Consider the following 24,899-nt stretch of genomic DNA (forward strand, 5'->3'; position numbering starts at 1 on the left):
TCAGTAGCTACCTGGGTTGTCTGCACCCAAGTATCTTCTGCAGGATGGAGACCATGGGTCTGGTGTCTGCTGGGACATGGAGAGGATGGTGTGTCCCCTCTCTTCTTCCCATCGGGCAGCCTAGTGCTCAGCAGCATGTGACACCCATCAAATGCTGGCTCAGGCTTGGCAGGGGGGACCGGAGCCCTTGCAGGGCTCTGTAGGGCAGCCTCCCCTTGCTACTCACATGTTCTAGGGCTCCCACCCATAACTAAAAGGGGCTGCTCACTCTCTGCCAGGACATTGCTTCTCAGCTTGGTCTCAACCCAAAGGACCTGCAAGCAAAGGGGAAGAAGAAGTGGCAGAAGAGGGGCCAGAAGGGACTGCAGGGGCTGTGGGCCCTGACTGGGGCTGAGGGATGCTCTTTTCCTGGGCGCTGGGAGCTAGAGGCTCCCTTTCCAATCCCCTTCCCCAGCCAGACCTGGGAGAGTCCCAGGGTGCTGCTGCAACACTCCTCACCCTCCCATGGCCTGGCCCAGGCTCAGGGAGAGCACAGATCCCCCTTGTTTCAGCAAGAAAATAGAGGCACAGAGAGTGCCACAGTCCTTCCTCTGTTATCCAGCTGGCTGTGCTGGAGCAGGCAGGCACAGGGCTCTGTGCAAAGATCCTGCTCTCTTTTCCTGCCTGGAGGTGAGCTCCCAAATGGACCCTCTTCAGTCGCCCCTTTAGACACCCCAAGACACAATCTCCCGAGCCCGTCCGAGCAGATGAGCCACTCCTGGAGGGCACATCTTCTGGAAAGCCATGCAGTGGGGAGGGCAGTGGCCATGACAAGCCTTCCACAAATGCAATCCTGCAACTACAAACACAACCCTGCCCTGCCGACAGGGCTATTTGCTCAGACCCTGGGACAAAAACATCTTATGAGCCAAAGTGCCCACCTGTTGCAGGGAGAGGGCAGGGTCTTTGGTGCGGGGTGGTGGTCCAGACACAGCAGGAGGGTCCCTGGTAGAGCAAAGAGCACTTGGGGCAGCACAGTGCACCGGAAGGAGCCTGCTGGTGGTGGCTGCGTGTGTGTGTGTTCATCTTTTGATCCCATTTTTTGAATGTTTTGGGCAAACCAGATGCTGCTGCTGAGTCCTTGTCTCCTCATGCTGTCAAAGAGCCCCTGGGCTGCTACATGGGGCAGTGAGTGGCAAAGGGAAGGGACAGTCCTTGTGCAATCCCACCTGGGAGGATGGCTGAGGCAGAGCAGCCACTTGAAAGGGCCAGGGAGAGGGTCCTGGAGAGGACTGCTTAGCTGAGGAGCGTGAGGGTCCATGGGGCCCTCACCTCTGTCCTGGGCAAGGTTTGCTTGCCCAGCTTTTACAAGGAGGGATGTAACCCCAAAACATCACCAGGTGTGTCCTCTGCACTAAAGCAACTACTTCTGCTTGTCCAAGAATTCAAAAGCAAGGCTGAGCATGGTTTCCAGCTGGATCTACAGGAGAGGACCCGAACCTAACCTTGGGCTGCAGTTCTGAAGGGTGGCTACCTAGGTGAAAAACTTGGTCTGGAGCAGGGCCTGGAGGTGGGAAGTGTTTGCCATCTGCTGGAGAGCTTCCCCATTGCATGGGCAGCAGGTCCAACTGGAGCATTGCACCAAGCCCAACACGCAACACTGGGGATGACCACCTTGCACTGGCGGCTTGTGCCAGGAGCAGGTGGTGGGAAAGGCTGGTCTCTCCTAAGGTGGGACATGGCAAGTTTGCTTTGCTTCTGTGTTATGAGGTTATGAGGCAGCCTTTGGCTGCCAGAACGTGATCACTGAGAAAAGGTTTTCTGTGTATGACTTGGGGTGTGCAGGGTTGTGTGTAGGACCCCTGTGCTTGCTGCATAACCCAACATTCACTAGTACTCTTGTGGAGCATTGTCTTTGTTTTCTAGATTCCTGAAATCCTGCGGTCTGACTTGCAGACGTCACAGGTATCTCCAGCTGAAGACAACAGGAGGCAGACTTTGCAAGTACAAAGTACCACATAATGCCAAGTGCTCAGAAATGTCAGATCCTGCGTGTCTCAAAGCTAACACCCAAATATTTTTCTCTTAGTTTCTCAGAACCTCAGCTGCCGTAGCTAAAACAGTCACGCAGTGCTATAGCTGCTGAGCACACCCTGCTCAGCTCCAGGCAGGTTGGTGCTCGGTGCTGAGAGCATCTTCAGTGAAACAAAGGTTTATATGCGTGGCTGTAATTTGGCAAAGGCAGCCTGCATCTGTCATTGGAAGTACTACCAAATTTCTGTGAGGGCCACATCCTGACACGGCAGCTGGCCACCTCCCACTCTTCAGGCTCTTGGTCCAAAAGTGAGGCTTTTCTAGGTGCCCCAAATTTGTCTTGGAAAATTGCACAAACTGCAGCAATGTATTTCTGCCTTGCTGTGTGCTTAGAAACTGTTGGTGTCTTTCTGCTGACATTTACCAAAAATATTATTCATCTGGAGGCATATCCTGATATAAAATTTCAGTCCTGGGATTTCAGTGCAATTCACAAGCTACTCTATAGACCTTACAGCACAGTCCCAGATGATGTAGACTAAGGGTCCATCTAGCCTAGCCTTAATATCTCCAGATGTGGCCACAGCAGACCCCTTGAAGAGAAAGGCAAATACTTGTGCTGCCTCCCTCGAGTGCACTCCCAGCCTCCAACCATTCTCATTTTACAAATCTTCTCGAGCTTACTGCTTTGAAATCAAAGCCCTTGACTTGGACACATGGACATTTCCTTGTGATCACCATGTCCCTTGGCAAGGAGCTCCTCGTTTGAAGAGCTGCATCCTTCTGTTCATTTTGAACCTGTCTCTTGCCAGCTTCTTTTGATGGTTTATGGGTCTTTCTCTGGGAGAGACAGTGAATAATCGCTATTTGTCCCTCTTTCTAGGCCACTCGTCATTTTGCAGACTTCAATTCCCATGCTGGAAAGTCTTGATCCCTCTTGAAAATATCTCTTCACATCTGAGATCTTGCTTGTCTTTCTTGAAGCCATACCACCCTGTGATCGCTGACTTCCCCCAGTCATTCTTGTTCCAGCTGATTTGCTCCCAGTTAAAACCAGTTTCCCACATTAGTGATCTGGCAGCTCCCAGGGGCACTGTGATAATGTGATCCCCCAGATATGACTCCAACCTACAAGTCGATGTGGTGGAGTAGGCTGCCTTCAGGGCTAAGAAAAGACTTCCTACTGCATCCCAAATCTGTTCTGGTGATGGATCCAAAGATACCATGTGTGGTTTCTATCAAAGGCTGAAACACACCATAAGGCAGAGGTTTTACAGACTCCATAAATAAATACTATTTAGGATGTATGATATGGAGGAGGTTTTAGAAATCAAAATATTTAGAGATTTGCATTATTTGTCTTGGCAGGAAGGAGCAGTCAAGACTGAAATACGAAATCTTCCTTCAAGGAAGGAAGAGAGTTGAGGAAAACAGTGAATAAGGGGAATAACAGAGGTGTCAAAACCTCCAAGAATTCCTTTTGCAATGAATGGAAGCAGGAAACACAGGCCGGTATGTCTGAAAGGAGAGAGAATTCATTGAAAATGTCTAGGCACATTTATATTCCTGATAGAAAATATTGATTTTTCAAAATGAATCTCGACATTTCCATCAAATCCATATTTGAATATTGCAAGAACATCCAGAACATTCAGCTAAAAGCAGCTCCAAGCTGGGCTGTGTTGGTGTGAGCTGCATCAGCGAGGATGCCTCCAGCTCACTCCCCAGTCTGTTCTCCTCCTCTCAGTTTTATTCTAGTCCCTGTGTGGAGATGTGTAACAGGAAAGTTAAGATTGGTCTGAACAGGGAATGTGTGCAAATGTTGGGTCTGAACGCACTTGTAGAAATGGCAGGAGCCACAGATGAAAGTGGTAGGCGTTGGTGGCACCTAGGTTAGCAGGTCATCAATGCATCATGATCATCTCACCTCATCTCAGTCTGATCTCAAACTCATCTCTCCATGTGGTTTCCCAGTCTGGCACTCGGTTGGATCTGTCTCCAAGCCTGTTTCTAGCACCCGCAGCCTCAATCTCCCGTCTGTTGCCTCAGGCAGGGGTGTCAGTCTTGGTCTGTTATCTTGGGTATGTCAAGCTGTCATGTCTCTTGTCTCAGGCAGCACATCCGTCAGTGATGCATGGCCAGCCCCTTGGGGACAGAGGTGTGCAAGGGGGCCTGCACGGTCCAGGCAGCTGCTGCCCATACACCCTCTCCCTGCCCAGGAGCCCAGCTTCACCTCCCCCTTCCCCAGCAACCCTGAGCAGCAACTGGGTAAAAAGGGTGCCAAGAGCTCCCAGAGGTGGGGGAGGCATGGAAGCAGGATGAGGGGAGTCACTTATGGCTAGGCTGGAGGTGCAGCATGGCTGAATTGGGCATGGGGATGGAGGGTAGCTGCTAATTCTCTGCCTCAGATGTCCTAGGAGCACAGATGGACATGTTGCAGGAAGAGCTGGAACAGGGAGGCAGAGGGAGTGCAGAGGTGTTGTGGATTTGGGATCGTGGCTCGGCACACACCTTCCTTCCAGGTTGGCCGTGCTGCTGCCAGTGCTAACATCTCATGCAGGGTGCCTGCAGCCTGCCTGGCCCTTTCCTGGCAGCTGCCCAGGACAGCCGCTCTCCTAAGGCTCCCTGCTAGATTAAATTAGATACTTCAGGCAAGATGAGCAACTCCTGACCGCTCAAGGGATGGACCAGCAGCAAGCTGACATCTTCCCAGCCCCACTCTGTGCCGTGTGGGGGTGAGTGGATTCAGCCCAGGACATTGGTGGTGGGACCTCATGCCCCTGGAGGTGCAAGGTTTCATCTTAGCATCTGAATGGGCTCTGGAGCACAGGACAAGAGGGATTATAGAGCAGGCAGGATCCCAGATGAATTCTGAGATCCTCAGCTGTTCAGAGCCGGGTACCATGAGTCCTTCTCTGCCACAGGTGAGTAAAGCCTCAGCCTTGATTTGTGCTGTCTTGATTCACTCTCGCTCTGGGAGTTTAACCCCTCAGCATGATCTGGGATGGCAGCAATCCCGTCAATGGGGAAAGAGAGATGGAGAGAAGTAAATGGATATGCCAGTGCTCTCACTGCTGGAAAAGCAAAGCTGAGGACTGAGCTACTCTGGCTGCAGAGGAACTGTGGGTTGTGGGCTGAATGGGGGCTGCATTCTTGCTGTGTGATGGGGGATGCCTGTCCCTGCTAAGGAAGTGTCTTTCCAAAAGCCCCACTGGCAGCATGTGCCCTGGGGTCCCAGGGCTCTGCAGGCAGACCCTCCCTGGCTGCCTGCCCTCCAGGCTTGTAGAGGCTCCCTGCCTCCATAGCAGCAAGGCACCCATGTGTGGTCTCACCCTGGCTCAGTTTTGCTCATACTTAGTAAGTTTTTTACTAAAACAAAAGGCTCTGTGTAAAACAAATCCTGTAATGCCACCTAGCCCATACTTTCTAACAAGTCTGGCTCACTTTTTCAAAGAGTTCAGTCTACTGAGATGTGACGATGGTCTGCGTCATGCCCTGGAGCACTTGGGAGCCCCAGGCCTGGAATCAGCTCTCCTTCAGCCGGTGGAGGAAATCTCCTCATTTCCCTTCTAGTTCCTCCTTTGGGTTCCTACAAGGCCACCACTTTGGGCCGTGGTGTCTTTTTTTTGTAATCATCCTCCTCCGTAGAGGAGCTAGATCCCTTTCTTCATTGGACCATCATGAAAGGCAGCCTGCTCGTGTGGCTTTCCCACTGCGGCTGTGGTTGTCCAGCACCTGGATGCGTTCATTAGCACCATGAAGACCTCAGTCTTCCTTTGCTCTCCTGAGGTTTCATCCACAAGCCTTTGCCTGGAAGTCAGCAGAGCCATTCTGTAGGGATGTAACATTTCCAACAGGGGTTTCTCTGCCAGCACAGTGACACCATTTCTGTCCCAAACAATATGAGGTAAACCAGCAAATCTCCTCTGTATGTGTCTGTGGCTGCTGGGACAATGACAAAGCAATGTCAGGAGGGTGTCGATTCTACACTGCTGGAACCAAATAATCATCTAAACCAACTCTGCTGTGCCAACACAGTCATGAGCTTCTAAAGCTCTTTGTAAACGTTAATGGCTGATTCTCATGCCCATGGATAAAGTAATGCTATTTTAGCTGTCACTGGTGTTTGTGAAATGGCAATGTAGTGACAGAACGAGTTTCCTAATGACTCGCTGCAAGTGATGGTCAAGGACAGAAGAGGAGCCCACACCTGTGATGGCACCGCGCTCTACCCTCTGCTCTGCACGCTTACATACTGATGGCCTTCTGGGTCCCACAGAGAAAGCCCCCATCTCCTTGGGGCAGTGCTACCAGTCGGGCAGGGCATGGCTGTTGTGTGCCTCGCCAACTCGCTGGGCGGGCAGCCAGGGAGGGCTGCCTGACTCATGGACTCTCCCTGCTGCAGTCGCTGTGGGAGAAGTGAATTGTCCCCAGTTTGTCTGTGATACAGATATTCTAGGAAACATGAGTGCGTGGCAGCCATGGTCATTCTCCATCCATTGCCATCAAGTGACTTCTAGACAAGAGGTCCATCTACTAATCTTCTGAATCATTATGTCTAGGTTCTCTACAAAGTCCTTAGCTCAGGGGAAAGGAAAAAAGAGGTCATCCTGTTCTCTATCATTTCATGGTATCATATCATTATATAACATGCCACGTCAGGGCACTGCTCTCCTTGGGGCTCCAGGCACTTCCCTCTGTGGGACTGTGTGGCACCCCTGACACAGCACTTTTTCCATTGTGTCATGTCTTTCAGCAATGTTTCCGGCATGTTTCCGTCCTCGCTTGCTGTCTCCCTCTATAAAGTGGACTGAACCCAGGGATCCCACATCAGGCACAACAAGGGGCACTCTGCAGCAGTCTAGCCTGACTCCTACAATTTATCTCCACCCAACAGGAGCATGAAGACCTCCACAGCTACCCTTGCTGTACTTCTCATGGCTGTCCTCTGCTACCAGGTCTCCTCTTCTCCAAGTAAGTCCAAGTTCTCTTCTCTGAGGAGCTCTCTCCTCTTTCTTTCTGCTGTATAAGGTCTAGTGATGCTTGGCAGCTCTCCCTTCCAAGCATCTGCTGTGGGAAAGGAGAGGCATGTCTTGCTACTCTTTGGCTTCCTGAGGGAAGGATGGCTGTGGTGGGAGCCCATGGTGGGAGCAGCACCTCCTCAGTGGGGACCTTCTGTTCTTCTGACCCTGCTTCTCCCCACTGGTCCTTTTCCTGGTCTGGTTTAATCAGAAAAACTTTACTTCTCTTCCAGGGTCTGTCAACATGTCTGGTCCCTGCTGCATCCAATACAGCACCAAAGCATTTCCCTTGAGCCGCGTGGTGATGTATGAGCACACAGACAGCCACTGCTTCCAGCCAGCTGTGATGTGAGTAGATCTGCCCAAATCTTGGGGGGCCCTGCTCCACTGAAGTGTGGCAGTGCCAGGAAACCCACATCACACCCCATCCTGGCAAGGGAAAACACCAGGTTGGGTTCTCCCATGTTAGGAGAACAGCCTGGAAACATCTCAGAGGCCAGTCCCATATTCCAGGCAGCCAGTTTGTGGACCTCACTGCTAGATCTGAGCCAAAGAGCTTCTGCTGGTCACCCCCCTTAACCCAAGATAGCAGGACTCAGGCAGGATGGTGTCCCAGCTGGAGTAGGCATTCTGGGGGCAAAGTGGCTTACATAGCAGAGAACAAGACATCTGTAATGACATTAAGCCAAGCCCCCCCCCCCTGTATTTCCCTGGGGCTGTTCTGCAGCTATAGAGGTGTCTGGTTTGGTGGGGTCACCAGTGGCAAGGAGCAGGTGGTCCTCTCCTCTCCTCTCCTCTCCTCTCCTCTCCTCTCCTCTCCTCTCTTCTCCTCTCCTCTCCTCTCCTCTCCTCTCCTCTCCTCTCCTCTCCTCTCCTCTCCTCTCCTCTCCTCTCCTCTCCTCTCTCCTCTCCTCTCCTCTCCTCTCCTCTCTTCTCCTCTCCTCTCAACTGCATTTCCTTCTGCAGATTTACCACAATCACAGGCAAGAAGGTCTGTGGCAAACCTGATGATAAGTGGGTCCAGGACATAGTGAATCACCAAAAGGACAAGGCAGGCAGTGGATGAGCAACGCCTTGCTCCCTCCAAGCATCACCTCTGTGAGGACCTTCTCTCATGGACACCTCCGAGACACGTCCCTTTTTTTCTTATTGCCTGTGAATTTGGCAGACTATTTAATACAGAGTTTAGCTCTTTTATTTAAGTTTATGCAAAGGTATTTTTAATTTATTTGGCATTTTCAGTGAAACTTTTCATTCTAATTTGTACTGATTGTGTTGAAGTTATTTTGTGTAATAAAAAGGGGCAAAACTTGCAGCTTCTCCCACTGGCTCTTGGTTTGCTTCGTGGAGGCTGTGGTGGGCAGTGGTGGCTGGGGGGGGTCCAGGCTGACACTAGATGGGTCTGCAGGGTGGCGGGGCGGCTCCCAGCTGCCCCCCAGCACAGTGAAGTGGTGCTCATCCAGACCACTCCCAGCAGGGCTCTGGGCAGCTGCCTGTGCCTCCTACCCCTTGCTTACTGGGCTGTGCTTGAGCCCTGCCCCAGACGATGCCCAAGCTTGTGGCTCTCTGCAGTGGATGGGTGTCACGAGGGATGTTTCAGCATGGGCTGCGGTGTGGTAAGGCGCGGATATCGCCAAACTCGTCTAGCACCTTCAGGCAGCTTGTGAGCACGCAGCCGGCAGGCAACACCTGGGCTCACACTGCAGCCGTGGGCTGCTTGGTTCAGCAAACACCAGAGACAACCCTGTCACCTCTGCCATCCCAGTGCCCGGGGTTATCTGTGGGCAGGGATTATTTCTGGTACTTCCTAATTTGTCCCAGTCTCCTGGCAGGGTTTTTCTTTCTCTTTGACCTGCTGGAGCTGGAGGAAGCCCCAGCCTTTAAGGCTGACTGCAGCTGTCCTGGCCGGTGCAACGCTCCTCCCCCAGCCAGTGCTGAGGCTCCCGCTGCTGGTGCCGCACAACAGCTAGGCCGGCTTCTCCTCCGGCCTCCCGTGGCACTGCCAACGCTGCCTCGCCGTGAGGCTGCTGCAACCATGCCTGCCTGCAAGCCTGTGTTTGCTGGTTGACTCTGGGGGGAAGGAAGCGCGCAGCGAGGCCAACCGGCCACGGAGGCTGCCATGGCCCTAGCGGGTGCCCTGGAGCGGCTGCAAGAGGAGGCCATCTGCCCCATCTGCCTGGAGTACATGAGCGAGCCTGTCAGTGTTGACTGCGGGCACAACTTCTGCCGGGGCTGCATCGCCAAGCACTGCCAGGAGAAGGGTCTCTGGGCCGATGGGCCCTTCTCCTGCCCGCAGTGCCGGGCCTCCTGCCACCGCAGCGGCTTCCGACCCAACAGGCAGCTGGCCAACATCGTGGAGAGCATCCGGCAGCTGGGGCTGCGGGGCGGCCCGGGGACGGAGCCAGGGATGGGGACAGGGACCCCTCTCTGTGCCCAGCACGATGAGCGCCTCAAGCTCTTCTGCGAGGAGGATGAGGAAGCCATCTGCGTGGTGTGCCGGGAGTCCCTGCACCACCGCTCGCACACCGTCTACCCCATCGAGGAGGCTGCACAGGTGTACAAGGTAGGGGAGGTTGGGGTTCCAGGGGTCCATGTCCTGCCCTGATGCACCCTGGGCACACTGGCGCCGAGGGGATCGGCCGCCAGGACCCCATCGCCCCTCTCCCAACAGCCCCAGCGGCACAGCTGGCAAAGCAGAGGAGGGGGTGGCAGAGACGGTGGCACCCACCCAGCTGCTCTCATTGGAGGAATGAGGCTGGACCCACTGGATCCCAAATTTTCCGGCACCCAGGCTCACCCCTGTCCATCCGGGTGCACGGAGGCAGCCTGGCTCCCTGCCCCTCTGTGACCCCCCAGAGAAGTGGGGGTGGTGGGTCCTGCCCTGGTGACGTTTTGCCTTGGTGGAGGGGTGCACCCAAACCACACGTCCCAGCGATGCTCCTGACAGCGTGCTGCCAGCCGCCCCGCGCCCTGGCGTTGTGGGGAGCAGTCACTTTGTTCTCCAAAACCTAAATAGTAAGAAAAATATGGAGAAAACCCAAGGAGTGCGGAAAGGGTTAATGCTGTGAGTGGAGTGAAGAGCACAGCTGCTGGGTTCGGGTGCCAGGGCTGGCACTGCCTGGTGCAGGGTCACTGTCCCCTGGCTGCCTGCTGGCACCAGCAGTCCCAGGGCAGAGAGGGCCCGGCCAAACTGCAGCGCTCGGTGGGTGCTGCTGGGGTGAGCTGAGCCCGTTTCTTCTATTTTCAGGTCAAACTCCAGAAATCCCTGGAGCATCTTTCGAAGGAAGTGGAGGACGTGAGGAAGCGTGAGTCAGTGGAAAGGATGAAAACCCAGGAGTGCAAGGCAGGTGCCTGGCTTAATTCTTAAAGAATGAGCTTCAGAGATATCGGCAATTATGATCTTATCTGTGGCCGTGAATTTGGCATACTCCTCAGGATGGGACATGTCCCCATGTCCTGCTGTTGTATGGAGGACTGGTGCTGGAAGCCAGGCTCAATGACTGTGTGTGGCTCTACTAAAAAATTAAAAAGGTTTGCAAAGAAATGCTTTGCAAAGAGCAGCACGGCAGCTCCACTGAAACGACAGGGGCTTGTCTGCCGGTTAAACAAATAGACACCGGACATTTTTTATTTGCCTTTTGTTTTACAATGTGTGCTTGAGTTACAAGCCAGGCGTGAGCCATAGGGTGAGCTCTGCTTCACAACAATAGGAACTAGAAGTGTTTTCATTAAAAAAAGGAAAAGCTGAATTACTGCACCTCTGCCTGACTCCAGGCAGTCCCGGGGAGATATGACACCAGCAAAAGAGCTGCATTTCATGTCCCTCCAGGGTGGAAGCTGGAAAGTAAAAGTAACTGCAGAAAAGGAAACGAAACTGCTGGACCGAGTTATCCAGCCCTGAGCTAGAGTTGATGATTAATCAGCTTTGGCAGGGAAAACAGGTTTCTCTGGACTCCCCTAGTTTTTTGCACAGCACCTCTGCCTGCCTGCCGCAGCCCAGCCAAGTGGGTGGTGGGTTTTTGGGGTGCCCCTGTGTGCCCACCATCCCCCTCAAGGCTGGGGATGGAGGTTGTGAAAAAGCCATGTCACTCTTGCACCACCCACCTGACTCAGGGCTCCGGAGCCGCAGCTCAGCTGCCTCTGGCTTCCTCCCAGCCCAGCGTTGTCATCCTTTTTTAGTAAAAAGAAAAAAATGTCCCTTGTGAGCGGCAGGGGGGAGGTGACTGTGACCATCCTGGCTTATCAAGCCTTTGTGACTCAGGTCCAAGAAATCATGTGCTTGGACATAAAAATAAAGGCAGTTCACTTTCCTTTCATTTATCTTCTGCATTTTGAGGTTTCATGGTCCTAGATAACCGCAGTGTGTTTTCCTGGTGCTTCAGGTTTCAAGCAAAATGCCAATTTTTAGGGCTCAGGCAAAAACCCCTAAAGCACTGGCAGACCCTGCCTGTTGCTGGCTGTAGTGAGCGGTCTCAGACAATCGGGGAGTCCTCCCTGTCTCCCTCTTTCCATCCTCCCCAGCCCCGGGGCTTCTTCCACCTCTTTCCCGTTGCTGTGGGTTTTTCCAGACGTAGACCATTTCCTCTGGGCTGCCTGAGCAGCGCATTAGCCTAAATCTAGCTGGAGGGATGAGTTGTATCACATCTAATAAAAACCTGCCCCGACACCTGATGGCATGTCCTTGCAACCTAGCAGCCCCACCAGTCCCCTGTGCTGCACGGAGACATCATTAGACATCTGAGGTCCAGCTGAGCAGAAATGCCCCAGGCAAAGTCCTACTGCTGGTAAACTGAGGATGTCCAGCGGGAACTCAGGCGAGGTGAAAGCACAGCAGTTAGCCTCTGGCTGTTTTTTTAAATACATGCACTTAGCAAAAAAATGCGGTGGTTTCCCAGGGCCTGATGCTGGGCATGGGTGCCAGAGAATCTGGCTCTGTCTCAGCTGCCTGGCTAACAGTGCCTTGCTTCACCCAGTGTATCTTCTTATTGCAAGGAGACAGTGAAGAAAAAGCGGGAGAGGATTGTGAGCGAGTTCGGGAAGCTGCATCGGCTGCTGGCCAACGAGGAGAAGCTGCTGCTCCAGAAGCTGGAGGAGGAGGAGAAGTGGATTCTGCTGATGATCAGTGAAAACCTGGCCAGGCTGGTGGAGCAGAAGTCCTTGCTGGAGGAGCTGATCCTGGAGATAAAGGAGAAGACCCAGCAGCCAGCTGACGGGCTGCTCAAGGTCAGGCTATGCCACCAGCCCCACTAACTCAGCCTCGATGCCTTTGCCATCTGGGTGGGTGGCCAGGGCCAGGCTGGCTGGTGGGCATGAGGCTCTGGAGCCTCACACACAGAATGGTTTTTCTCTTCTCCTTCTAGGACATGAAAAGCGTCCTGAGCAGGTAGGTACCCGTGCTCATTCCCTCTACTATCCTGGCTGCCTTCAGGCTCTAAGTGAGATGTTCGTGTCTGCTCCATGCCAGCCACCCCCTGTCCTCCCTACCCAGCATCTGGTTTGGTCCTCCCTGGGGCTGACAAAGAAAGGACTGAGACCAGCAGGGGCTGGAGAAGAGACTCCATCCTCTTCTTCCAGAGCCAATGGCTTGCCTGGCCTTGTGGTGTGTGAGATGCATCCTCTCCTAAGGGACATGCTGCCCAGGTGGCCTTGCTCCTTCTTTCCCAGGGACTGGTACTGCCGGTCCCCACGTCGTTTAGCTCTGGTCCCATCAGGCTTGCTGATAAGCCAGCAGTTATCCCTAGTGCTCTTCACAGCCGAAGAGCTCAAGGGAGGAGATGCCTCCATGCAGCCAACAGAAAGGCATTAAACCCGACCCCAGCAGGAGACTGGCTGTGCTGTGGGCTCTGGATACAGCCCATGGGCATCACTCTCCTTTCAGGTGTGAGGGGGTGAAGTTCCAGTCCCCCAAGGCTGTGTCCGTGACCCTGAAGGAAAACTACAGCATCCCCGAGCACTGCCTTGGCATGAGGGAAATGCTGAAGAAGTTCAAAGGTAAGGGAGCTGCTTTTGTGCCAGCTCCTGGCTCCAGTCCACCCCCCATACCCTGGGGCACGGGGAAGTTTTTTCAACAAGCTTTGTCCAGCTGGTCCCAGTTTGTGTACTGATGAGCTCAGGCTGGTTCCATGGTGGGGACACCTTCCTCATTCTGGATGGGTTGTGAGGTGACCCTGAAGGCTAGGAGGTCACTCTGGAGTTTCAGGCTCTGTGTTGCCCACAAACTCTTGCTTTCAGTGTTGGCTGTTTCTGAAGCTGTGCCGGGGGCTGCAGAGCCACCCTTATTCTGTTCCTGCTCTGCAGCCAGATGCCAAATATTTTGATATGGTTTAGAGTTAGCATGATTTTATGTATTGCAGTTCCCCACTGCCAAGCAGTGCTGGGAGCTGTGCAAAACCACAGGCACAAGCAAATAAATGTAGGAGGTAGGAAGAGCTGGAAGAGCCCAGCATCTGGGTTGCAGACACCCACTCGTGCCTGCACCTGCAGACCCCTGAAGCCCCATCTGTCCTTCCACCCTTCTCTCGCTCCAGTGGATGTGACTTTGGACCCCGAGACGGCGCACCCTGACCTTACCCTGTCCGAGGACCGCAAGAGTGTGCGGCGCGGGGGCAAGAAGCTGCTTCTGTCCCTCTTCGACAACCCCAAGAGGTTCGGCACCACTCCAGCGGTGCTGGGGAGTCAGGTCTTCTTCTCAGGCCGCTGCTACTGGGAGGTGCAAGTGGGAGACAAGCCCGAGTGGGGCCTGGGGCTGTGCCGAGAGTCTGCTAGCCGGAAAGGCAATGTACTCTTCTCCCCAGACAAGGGCTACTGGTTGCTGCGGCTGCAAAATGGGGGCAACTACGAGGCCCTCACCTCTCCTATCTCCCCGCTGACCCTGACCGTAAGACCCCGGCGCATTGGGATCTTCCTGGACTACGAGGCAGGAGAAATCTCCTTTTACAATGTGAGCGACCGCTCCCATGTTTACACCTTCACTGACAAGTTTTCAGGGAACCTCAGGCCTCTCTTTTTCCTGGGTGCCTTTTTGGGGGGCAGAAATGCAGAGCCCTTGGTGATCTCCTGGGTCAGGGACACGCAGGGGACTGGGTGCATCATCCTGTGACAGCAGCTGCTCTGGCTTCCCACCAGCAGGCAGAGACCTTGGGAGCCCAACTAGCTCCTCCTGTGAGCAGGAGGGTGATGGTGGGGCAGCACTGGGGAAATATCTGTGTGCCTTGGTGAGAGTCATGGAAAGGTCCCCACATGGTCCTGGCTACGGGAGGTCACCTGCCGAGTGTGACACCCACCTCGTGCCATGCCTGTGCTGGAAAGGGCACTTTGCAGTGGGGATGTGCCATAACCCTCTGTGCCGCTGACGGGGACAGGGGATCCCACTGACCACCACTGCCCTGCTGGTCATCTCACAGACTGCTGGAGAAGGATACATGCCCAGCCTGCTGCATAGTGCTGATTTTGGTGTGAATTGTACTGGAACAAGGCAATAAAGGGTTGATTTGGGGAGCCTTGTGTGGTTAGCACTGTGGTTTTGCGGTGCATCCATCCCTGCTCGTTAGCCCCAGCTAATCTGCAACATCTCAGAGAGCAAAGGGTGCTGCTGGACCTGGTCATCTGCAGCCCAGAGAGGGTCCTCGAGAGATCCTGCTGTGGCATCAGTGGGACACCACAGCAAGCTGGGCACCTGTCAGGCAGGGATTCGGTAGCGGCAGCTGCCTGTGTAGTTGGCCACACTTCAGCCTTGTGGTGCTGGGGCCTGTGGTGAAGGCGAGGGGACTTCTGTATGGGTGTGGGTGGTCCCTGGGCTGCTCTCTCATCCCCTGGCAGGAAGATGACCTCTAGGTCTGGTAGCTCCAGCCCCTCCACCTCCCCTCACAAGCCCCATGGGTGGGAAATCTCCAAGCATGGGAAGCAGTGAGTTGCCCACCCCAGGTGGGGGCACGTCAAGGGCTGCAAAGCCCAGGGAAAGAAAAATAACCCAGCCTCTGCTGATGTCTCCAAAGGTCACCTTTGGTCTCTCCATCCCCTGGGACATCCCTTCTCCTCCAGGCTGTATTGCTGCCCGAGGTTCTTGCCTCAATCAGTCTGCCAACCTGTCACTGGAGGAAAAGCTCTCAGGTCCTTAAGTTCAAGTGCAGCATCAGCTAGTCCTACTCATTTAAACCAACGTGCCTGTGGACCAGGGCCAGGAGGCAGGAGACGCTGCCCTGGCGGCAGACAGGGTGGAGGCAATGCCAGCAGCTGTGGACTGCCAGCTGGAGCAGCTGCAGAGCATGCTCTTTAGACAAAAATAATGATGCTGCTCAATTTAAAAACCAATTCAATTCAAATAAAATGAGATTTGATAAAGCATGGTCTGAAATGCTCAGCACCCTTTCTCTGGGTGTGTCCTGGATGGTGCTTTAGGAGTCTCCTAGTGAAAAATGATGCTGGACCTGAGATAGTTCCTCTCAGCTGAGTTTTGTTGCATTTTGGGGAGTCCCACCCTCGTCCCTTCAGCTTCAGGCTCTTTCTTTTGGAAGCTGCATGGCAGAGAGAAGAGACCAGCTAGAAGAGCCCAGTCCCAGCTTTGCCATGTCCCAGGAAGAAGGGCAATGGGTCTTGGTGGGCTCTGCAGCTCATTGACCTCCATGGAGATCTTACAGAGGGTGTTTATGGAGCCTGAGAAGGTAAGAAAGGACAGGAACTTTGAGGTCTTGACAGAAGACTGGAAGAAGAAGCAATTTGGGGAGGGGGAGTGGTGAGGACAGCCAGGGAAACCTGTTGTACAGGGTGACAGTTGGGAAGGGACCAGGCTAAATGTCACTGAACCAGGGACAGGACAAGGTGGTGGGATGGAAACTGTCCAGAAAGCAAAAGTAATCTGACCATGGCAAGTTGACAGATGAGTGGCACTCGCTGCGGTGCCGGAGGGACAAAGAGCATTTCCAGAATAGGCGGGAGGAAGTGCAACAGTTTGGAGATCTTGCAAATAGGGTGAAGAAATGAATGAGCAGAAAGGATGTGAACTCACCCCAACACAGCACCCAAAGCATTCCTAGAAATCATGAATTTGCCTCTCCCAGAAAGGAGAGGAAAGGTTGAAGGCATGAGATAACTCTGAATATGCTATAAAATTTTCCATCTGGTGGACTCTCCACATCACTTGCAACTAAGAAACTGCTTGGGGCAGATACCAGTCTGCCCTGAGATGCCCAGACTAGTTGGCAATGGGCAGCTAGAGAAAAGCCAGGAGCACTGGGACCTGGCTTTTAGAGCTCCCTGCTAACTTAAAGCTAAAGCTGTTCCTAAAGCTATTTGCAAGCAGGTTTTCTGTTTAAGTCATGACAAGTGGAGCTTGCCCCTGTTCTCAGTGGAAACACATTTATTGCCTGGCTTTGGCCTTCACACCGACCCTGCCCAGCAAGGACCAGGTCCTGCTTGGACCACCTGCCTCAGCCGTGAGGGATGGCTGCACGGCATGGCATGGTCTGACCCGAGCATGTGGGTCTTCCTGCAAGCGCTCCTGCTCCCCAGCTCCAAGCAAGCTGGTCACCCTCACATGGCATCATAAGGTTATTTATTACCAAAGGGGCTGACCAGTATGTGCCAGACTAATCACAGTCACACCAGTTCCATTTGATTTCCATATGCTGAAGGAAGATGGGCCTATACATATGTTTTGCAGGGACATTTTGGGTTGAGACAGTCTCTTGCTGTAGTCCCAGGGTCCCAGGACTGATCTGCTCAAGGTGTCTGGTTTTACTGAAGGCAGTAATCTCTTGGGATACTACATGTGGCAGAATCGCCATGGTTTGGGGTTGGGTGATGAGGGAGCTGTTTTTCTGAGCAATCTAGATTAATGTCATATTTTTAGGCTTTAGCTCCTGGGGCAGTTTGGTCACCCAGAGGCATTGACAGTGTCCCCTGTTAAGATTCTCCCCAGGAAAATTTACAGACCTGCAGTTCTTTCTCTTCTAGTATAGTGGAAAATGCTTTGTTGTCATCTTACGGGGATGTGAGTAGTCATCTGTGCCTTTCTAAGAACTAAGCAGAAATGTTCTTCCTGGTCTTCATTGCCACATCTGCCTTATGTTGGCCGTTACAGGAAAGGTGATAACCAGGCACCATTTCTAGCATAATACTTCTGTGTCTTCCTCAGCCCTGGAAGAATGGGATATAGTGCTACTTTAGGGGAACATTACTTTTGTATGCAGCATGCAAAACTATCCACTTTTACATGCCTTTTTTAGATGCTGGCCCCCCAGAAGAGACATGGTCCCCCATCTTGGTGTCTCTGGGAAGAGCTGTTTCGGGTGGAGGACTGAGCCTCTCCTCCCTGCAGCAAGCCAGGGCATAGGTCCCTGGGATGGTGAGGAACGCACAGAGCTGGCACTTCTGAGTGTACAGGTGTTTTGCCTTCAGGGTGTCTAATTCCTCTGAAAAAGTGGAGATGTAAAAGCCATCAGACCATGAACCTTATTGCCATCAATCTGTATCTCCATCACCACAGCCCAGCTCCCTCTTCTGTGCAATGCCAGACTCTGACCTCCAACTCCCCTGGCTGTTGTTATAGCTCAAAAAGCCTACGGACACACCAGGGTGATATAAACAACAAATACCTAATGTGCATGTATGTTATAATAATGATGTTATCATAGTAATGATTTTACTTCTGTTCACAGCTAGGCTTTCCTGGGGTTTTTAAAAATATTTACTTTTATATACATTGCACAAAATACTCAGTAAACACCATGCTCTGGTTTCAGGATGAGTCTCTCTTATAGTAGTTTACACATTCTGAAGCCCTTGACACCATTGCTCTTGTCTTGGTCTGAATCCAGAGGAAACCCCCTGCAAGCCACTCTCTTCTTGGGTCCCAGCCTCTCCTTTCTCTTCATCTGCTGCCTTGGGCTTAGTGCCCTCTGCTTCTTGGGTTCACCTGCCCTGTCTCCAGTGGGTGCTCCCTGAGCACCCTGCGAGGCTGTTTCTGGGAGGTATGAGCATCATGATTAGCACCTCAGTCCCATGCATGAGCACCAGGGCATCCTGGGGCTCCTCCAAGGGCTGCATGGTGTGAGGGTTTTCTTGCACCACTCAGCTCTAGCAGTGAGGTCAGCATCAAATAGCTGCATCAATGTATATGGAAAGTATATCCCCTGCTCTGGGCACAGTAATCCCTGGGTACAGATTTGAGCTAATGGCAACAAGGGTACTGTAGCCCCTGCCTGTCCCTGCTCCAGGCCACCTTCCTGCACTCCTCCTCCTCCTTTGCAAAATGTGGCAGCTCTGAAGATCACCAGGGATGCTTGCTCCATGTGCACAATGATGCTTGCAGGCCTTGGAGGCAGCTGCCGGCTTGCTGAAAGCTGCTGGCTGCCTTTGCCTTGCTCGTGCAGGCTTCGTTCACACCTCTGTGCCTGGGGGTGTGGATTAATAAGTGCGCTGTGTTCCTCGCATGCACTTGGAGGGCTCCTCTGAGCTGTCACACGTAGGTGGGTGTAAGATCAAGAAAAACACGAGCAATTCAGGACTCCCTGCAGGCTCCCAGAATAGCGGTGAGGAGTTAGCTGAGGTACCCAGCGTAGGTGTCTGCTGTGGGTGGCTTGAATGTGACCTGGCTTGTTAAGGACGTTGGCACTTGGGGTTGTTTGCAACAGGCTCAAACAGTTCACGGGCTGGATGGTGCTCCCCAGATGATCCTGCACTGTGTGTCCTTTGGCAAGAAACCCCAAGGCTGCGGGACTGCTCCCAGTGCCACAGGGACAGATGGGGCTTGTATCCAAGAGGCACTGTGGAGGCTCAAGCCATTTTGGGATGATCCTGTTGCAGGTCTCCCTGTCCTGACCCCTGCTCCTGCTGTTCCCTGGAGCAAGGGCAGCTCTGGGCACCCAGCTTTGTGCAAATCTCATTCCTCAGGGTGAAGCTACCGGGCTCTGGCACCCAGATATGGGGCTGGCTAGTACCCAACGGCCAAGGTGTCCTCACCTCCAGCATGGCCACAAGAAGCCCTCTTCCTGGAGCTGGCCCTGGGGCATGCAGCGCCTGGGGAGTCAGGGCTGTGACCAAAGCCACCTCCCCCACATGCAGGAGCAGCTTCTTGTCACCAAGGCACAGCCACCTTCGTGGTGATGTCCACCTGAACCTCCCAGCCATGGGCTCTCTCCCAGCAGCATCTTGGGGAAGGGGTCCTGCTCGCTGGCACATCTCTCTGTTTCACCCTCCTCCTCCTCCCTGGATGCTATTTTAGGCTGGGTGCAGTCAGTGCTGTAGTGGGATGACTGATGGGGTGCACGCTGCCCCGTGGGCTGAGGAGCTGGGAGCTGCAGTTCCTGAAGTGACAAGGCTCCTGACATAACTGATATGCTCCTTCCTCCACCAAACACACCCACATCCCCCTGGTCTGTTCCAGCTCCACCTGAGGCTCCTCTCACTGCATGGCTCCCACATAGCCTCTGCCCTGTGTCTGCTCATCTTCACCCTCCCCAGGAGCCCCCTTTCTTCTCTGCTCCCCCGTGTCTCACTGATGTTCATGTTTGTTCCCTCAAATTCAGTATGAAAACACTGTGGGGTGAGCTGAGTGCAGACAGGTCTCTGACCTGACTCTTTTTCATTGGGCTGCCCTATAGGCATCCGAGGTCCAGGCAGGAGGAAGCCAAACCCTCATTCATCCAACAGCGCGTGTCCAGAGCTGATCAGAGCAACCCAAATGCTGTCAGTGGTGTGGGCTCCATCTCCTTCAGCACTGGTGACAGGCCAGCCCTAGGGCTGCAGTGGAGATGTCTCCTTGCAGGGGCAGATCCTGCCCTGAGGCTGGGCTCTGGCAGGGTGATTGCAGGGGAGCACTGCATCTCTGGACGCTGTGCCTCTGGGCAGGCATCTCCAGAGATGGGCAGATTTTGGAGGCATGGAGAAAAAGCACCTTTTCTCATAAGAGGGACATATCTGCTAAGCCTCATTTCCCAGCTAAGGAGAGTTTAATGAAATAGTTCTGATACTCTTGTAGTGAAACATATTTTTTCCATCCTCAGCTCCGGGAATAGCTGATCCATTTTAGCTGCAGCTCTCAGAAAACTTTCCCTGAAACAGCCAACACGTTAAATTTCAGCCCCTGAAGGTAACATTTTAATTGACTATAATGGGACCAGCAATGGAATTTAACTAGCTGCCAGTAGTTGTAATGAGTAGTGATTAAATACCTTATCAAAAGAGTGAGCCAAGCTACCTGAATATAATCTATGCTCTTCTCACACCTCCTCCTTCATGGTTTTTCTCTTCTTATTTTGCAAACCAGGATGTTCAGATAGCAAAAGCCTGTGGGGGTTTTGACAGCGTAGAAAAGGGAATAAAGAACGTGTTGCCACTATTATAATTTCAGCTATTGTCATTGCAACTAATTGTAATAGAGGCAAAGACAGAAAGTTCTTACAAAAATATTTATTTCTTGAAATTTGAATTAAATATTACATTAAAAATACAATTAATTAAATACAGAAAATATAACCTGAGCATGAGTCTTCATTTAAAAAAATATATTAAATAATATTCTTATTTGTCTGGAGTGGACTTATTGCACCTCATCCCTCCCCTATAAAAATTAAATATGTAAATATCAAAATACTAAAGTTAGATTCTGGAACATTTTCTATTGCTCAACTAGCTTTAAATGACATTGAAACATTTCTGACAGAGCCCGCAGCTGGCTGCGGCTCGCCCATCCCGGCAGCTGGGTGACACAGGGTGGCAGGGTCTGTCCCGGCACTTCAGTTCAGCTCCAGCTCGTTCATGTACTCCTGGACCCACTCCTGCTCAGGGTTGGCGCAGACTTGGCGGCCCTTCTTCGTGATAAACCTGTGGGGTGCAGAGAGGTAAGTTTTCAGTGGGAGAGTGCTGCATGGAGAGGAGCCCTGTCCCAAACCCAGCCTCTCCCAAGGATCAGCAGAATTTGGGCATGCAGCATGCCATGCTCATCGCATCAAGCAGCCACCAGTTAGTTTGCAAAATGGTGGAGCAGAACCGGTGCGAGCCCCCTGTGTGCTGAGCTCATGGAGCATCACCTTGCACCTCTTGTCCCCCTATCCCTCCCATCCCCTGGGGCCAGCCTCCATCCCTGTCTTTTGAAAAGGGGTCTTTCCCTCTCTGGATCCTCAGCCCAAAGGGAGAGCCCACCACCACCCAGGAGGAGAGGACTTACACGACGGCTGGCTGGGGGCACTGGCTGTTGGTCTCATAGTACTCCACCACGAAGCTGCGTGGCAGCTGCCGGGAAGTGTAGGTGAAGCAGCAGGAGGTCGGTGGGTCGGAGCCAACTGTGAAGGGCAAAGACAGTCGTCAGCAGTGGCAAGGGATGGGGACCAGTGGCAGGGAGCTGGGACCGCAAACCCCCGGGTCTGGGGAGTGGGGAGCATGTGGAGGAGGAAGAGGAAAGATGAGGTCTTTTTTCTTCTTCCTTCAATTCTTTCTCTTTTGGGTTCAACCTGAGTTGGCACTAATACAGCCCATCCCGTGCTTTGAGCTGTGCCTTTCCCCTGGCAGGAGAGCCCCAAAGGCCCTGGAGCACCTGCCAGAGGGTGGTCTGACATGGGAGAGGACCCAGAGGTGTAAGGGGGACCTGTCCCATTAGCAACATCTTTCCTGTTCCCATTTAGAGAGGAGGGGGAGAGCCTGACTTACTCGGTGCAGCGGAGGTCTGGTAGCAGAGAGCGGCAATGAGAATGGTGAGGGCAGCCACAAAGACCTTCATGTCAGCTGAGAAGTGGTGGCTGGAGCTGAAGCAGGCAAGTGGAGCTTGAAAGCCTCTTTTCTGTCTGATGCTGAGACAGTCAGCAGCTGCCCAATTTATGGGGTGAGGAGGTCCGTGCAGCAGCTTGCGTAAGCATGGTGGAATTTCCCACAGAGAAGAGGCTGCTCATGGTGCAGTGTCGTGGTGGAATGGAGCAGCAGCCCCAGCCCCGGAAGGACAAAGCTCCCCCCTCAATTCAGAGCCTCCCCAGTGACACAGGATATGAAACAGTCACCATTGCTATTTCTGCTTCTTTCATGCATGTCCCTTAGTAAGAAGTTCCCCTGTGGAGGTTCCTGCATTTGTCAGCAGGCCCCTATTACCCAACCTGCCCAAGAAGCTTGGAGGCAAAAGTGCATCCTTCCAAGAGCTGTGCAAATGGACTGAAGAGCATGGATGGGATGAGGCTGGTTAGGGGAAAGGGGGCTGAGGTCTCCTCTACCCTGGACTGTTTCCCTCCCACATCTGCACAGCCCGTGCCGCCCCAGTAGCACGAGATGTGAGCTGTTACCAGTGGGCTCCATGTCCTGTATGTGCTTCACGTAGTCTAAGGGGACTCAGGGCATGTCCTGCAGTGGTGACAGCACTGCAGGCACAAACACAGGTATTGGTGGGCATGAAATAAGAGTCCCAGAAGCTGAAGCACTTGAGTTTCCTCCTCAGTGTAAGGGAAAGAAGAGCTGAGATGGGGCGTTATCTCCTGGAGGTGCCTGCCATGCTCCAGATCCTATAAGGAGACCCTAACTGACCAGTTTAGGTTCGACACTTAAATTTCAGCAGCTACTGATAGGTGAGGCATTGCTTGGCATGGAGATGCAGAGAGCCAAAAGAACTATGGAGACCTTGACTGTGACTCTGAAGATGAGGCAGGAGGGGCTCCAGGAGCAGGGTGAGAAAGAACACACTGCTTCTGAAGACCAGGGGCAGATTAACTGGAGGACAAGCGCAGAAACTGGGATTTGCCAGAAGGCAAGAAAAGAGTATCCAGTCTCAGCAGAAAAGATAAAATTGTAATGACCACAGACAAGGAGGAATGACCACGTTGTATGGGAGAGAGTAAGAGCTCACAGCTCTCCAAGGGCTGGGTGAGGGCTGTGACCAAGGATGGTTCACTGGGAAGAAGTCACCATCCTATATATGGCCTGCCATGGAGGTCTACCAAACACCTCTCTGTCCCTGAGGAGGAGATGAAAGGCCTGGCCGGGAGGTGATGGATGCTCTGGCAAGAGTTGAGGGCTGTCCATCCATAACACTGAGTGGTGATGTTTTGGCAGATGCTGCCTGAAAGTCAGTGGAGGGACTATAACGTAAAGTGGAGCAACCCAACCACACCGCCAGCACTTCTGCACCCCTACCGCAGTGCTGGGCAATGACTCACTGTGTTTCTATTAAAGGCTCCCAGCTACCGACCCAAGCGCCTTCTGTAAATAACCTGGTGTTTTCCCAATATCACTCCAATGCTGCATGGCGTGCACAGTCCTCCACCAGCTGCAGCATGTTAGCTCCATGCAGGTTAACTGCTCTGCTCCATGCAGGCAGAGAGGAGTCTGGAGCACAATGTGGTCCTGGACTTGCACAGAAGTCCCAGAGGTGGTCCACCCTCAAGGAGGCTCCTGCTGGGAGCAGTGGTAGTGTGCCTGCCTCTTGCCCTGGCTGGGGAGGGCAGATCTACCCCATGGAGCAAATGTGGCTCTTGCCAAGCTGAGCATCACGTCCTTTCTGGCCACACCATGGCCAGTCCGGTCCCCTCTCCATCTTTCCTTTTTGTCGTTTGCAGGCACCTGTGAGGCACCTCGCAGGCTCACTAACCAGTTCAGACCTCACTCCCTCCTCCGCTTGTCAGCTTGCTTGTCCCCAAATATCCTGGGCAGATGAGGAGAAAGCCTGCCTCCACAGGCAGGGCGCCCAGCCAGGCAGGAGGTGGGAACCCGGCGTTCAGCCGGATGACTGCTGGACCAGAAATCGGCTCTGAGCTAGCGTCAGCTTACTTGGCTCCTCTGTCTGGTTGCTTAGGGAATATAACTTGTAGACGTACATAAGAGCATGGTTTGCCTCTGAGCTGTTCCCTGTGATTGTACCTTCATGGTACATGGGTCATGTCTTGAGATCTGCCACCTACAGCCATCTGGTCCTGTCCTGCTCCCAAGGCACACAGTGTGGGTAGGGCAGGCAGGAGAAATGCCATTTATGGTGCAGAAATGTTCTAATAAAAACCAAGTTTCATTAAAACAGAAGAATTAGTTGGAAATCTGCATTGATTATTTGAATGTTTTCAATGAGATACTTTTCTGTTTCAGGCAGCTGAAAACCTCCATGACTTTATACCTTTGTCGGCAAGCAGATGCCAAATTATTTTGGACTGTCAGGGACCATTTTTTAATTAATCAGAAAAAATTTTTCTCAGTTTAACTGAGTCAGTTTAGGATAACCTGTGTTACAGGGGCCAGGTGAGGGCTGAAACTTTTCTACTGCTGAAAGCCAAAAATAACCCCAAAGTCAGGGCGTTTGCTTCCTAGGGGTCTGTTTTTTTCCTTAGAAATCTGACAAAAGCCCCCCCTCTGCCAGGCTGGAGGTGGGAGGCTATAGTCATATCAGTGATGCCCTGAGATGTTGCAACATGCTCCTAAAAAATGTTTCCTTACCCACTCCCCCACATTCTAGTCATGATGAAGCGAGAAAGTAATTTCTTCTAGCTCTTCCCCCTTTCAGAAAGAGGATAAGCTGTGTGTCTTGGATGAAGGACCATCTAACCCGGGATGTGCTCTGAGATGGAGAGGTGGCCAAGGAAGAGTGGGCTGGAGCACCTCAGGGGGAATGAGGTTCCTAGCACAGCAAAACAGTGGTGTAAGGTGGAAGTTTTCCCACTGTGGCTCCAGCCAGCTTCAGGATCCATGACGCAGCCTGTGGTCTCCCCTTTCCCCTACCGCCTGCAGGCAGTGCTTGGAGTCAGCAGGACAGGCTGTCTGAAGCAGTTTATATAGAGGAATATGATAGACGTTTGCTGTAAGCCCCCAAAAAACCCAGGAGAAAGTGTTAAGGAAAGCAAATGCCCAAAATAAATCTGGTGATAGCAGCAATAGGGAAATTCTCAATCTTGAATGAAAGGGGAACCC

The 24,899-nt window shown here is 52.9% G+C and overlaps 3 protein-coding genes across 3 annotated transcripts; 2 read left to right on the forward strand and 1 right to left on the reverse strand.

Moving 5' to 3' along the window:
- Positions 1 to 6,799: 6,799 nt before the first annotated feature.
- On the forward strand, positions 6,800 to 8,356 carry LOC115347344 (C-C motif chemokine 4 homolog). The gene is made up of 3 exons (XM_030028622.2): positions 6,800 to 6,987; positions 7,268 to 7,382; positions 8,001 to 8,356. Exons 1-3 carry the CDS (start codon positions 6,915 to 6,917, stop codon positions 8,098 to 8,100), a joined length of 288 nt encoding a protein of 95 aa, XP_029884482.1. The 5' UTR covers positions 6,800 to 6,914; the 3' UTR covers positions 8,101 to 8,356.
- A 540-nt stretch (positions 8,357 to 8,896) lies between these two features.
- On the forward strand, positions 8,897 to 14,531 carry LOC115347645 (E3 ubiquitin-protein ligase TRIM39-like). The gene is made up of 6 exons (XM_030029208.2): positions 8,897 to 9,597; positions 10,282 to 10,377; positions 12,027 to 12,257; positions 12,395 to 12,417; positions 12,913 to 13,025; positions 13,562 to 14,531. Exons 1-6 carry the CDS (start codon positions 9,154 to 9,156, stop codon positions 14,131 to 14,133), a joined length of 1,479 nt encoding a protein of 492 aa, XP_029885068.1. The 5' UTR covers positions 8,897 to 9,153; the 3' UTR covers positions 14,134 to 14,531.
- Positions 14,532 to 20,493: 5,962 nt separating this feature from the next.
- Positions 20,494 to 21,940, reverse strand: LOC115347275 (C-C motif chemokine 4 homolog). The gene is made up of 3 exons (XM_030028466.2): positions 21,678 to 21,940; positions 21,199 to 21,313; positions 20,494 to 20,855 (listed from the first exon to the last, which is right to left on the reverse strand). The coding sequence occupies exons 1-3, from the start codon at positions 21,745 to 21,747 to the stop codon at positions 20,768 to 20,770; spliced, it is 273 nt and encodes a 90-aa protein (XP_029884326.1). The 5' UTR covers positions 21,748 to 21,940; the 3' UTR covers positions 20,494 to 20,767.
- Between the last annotated feature and the right edge of the window lie 2,959 nt (positions 21,941 to 24,899).

The sequence above is a fragment of the Aquila chrysaetos genome, chromosome 10 (genome assembly GCF_900496995.4).
Source record: "Aquila chrysaetos chrysaetos chromosome 10, bAquChr1.4, whole genome shotgun sequence".
NCBI lineage: Eukaryota > Metazoa > Chordata > Aves > Accipitriformes > Accipitridae > Aquila > Aquila chrysaetos.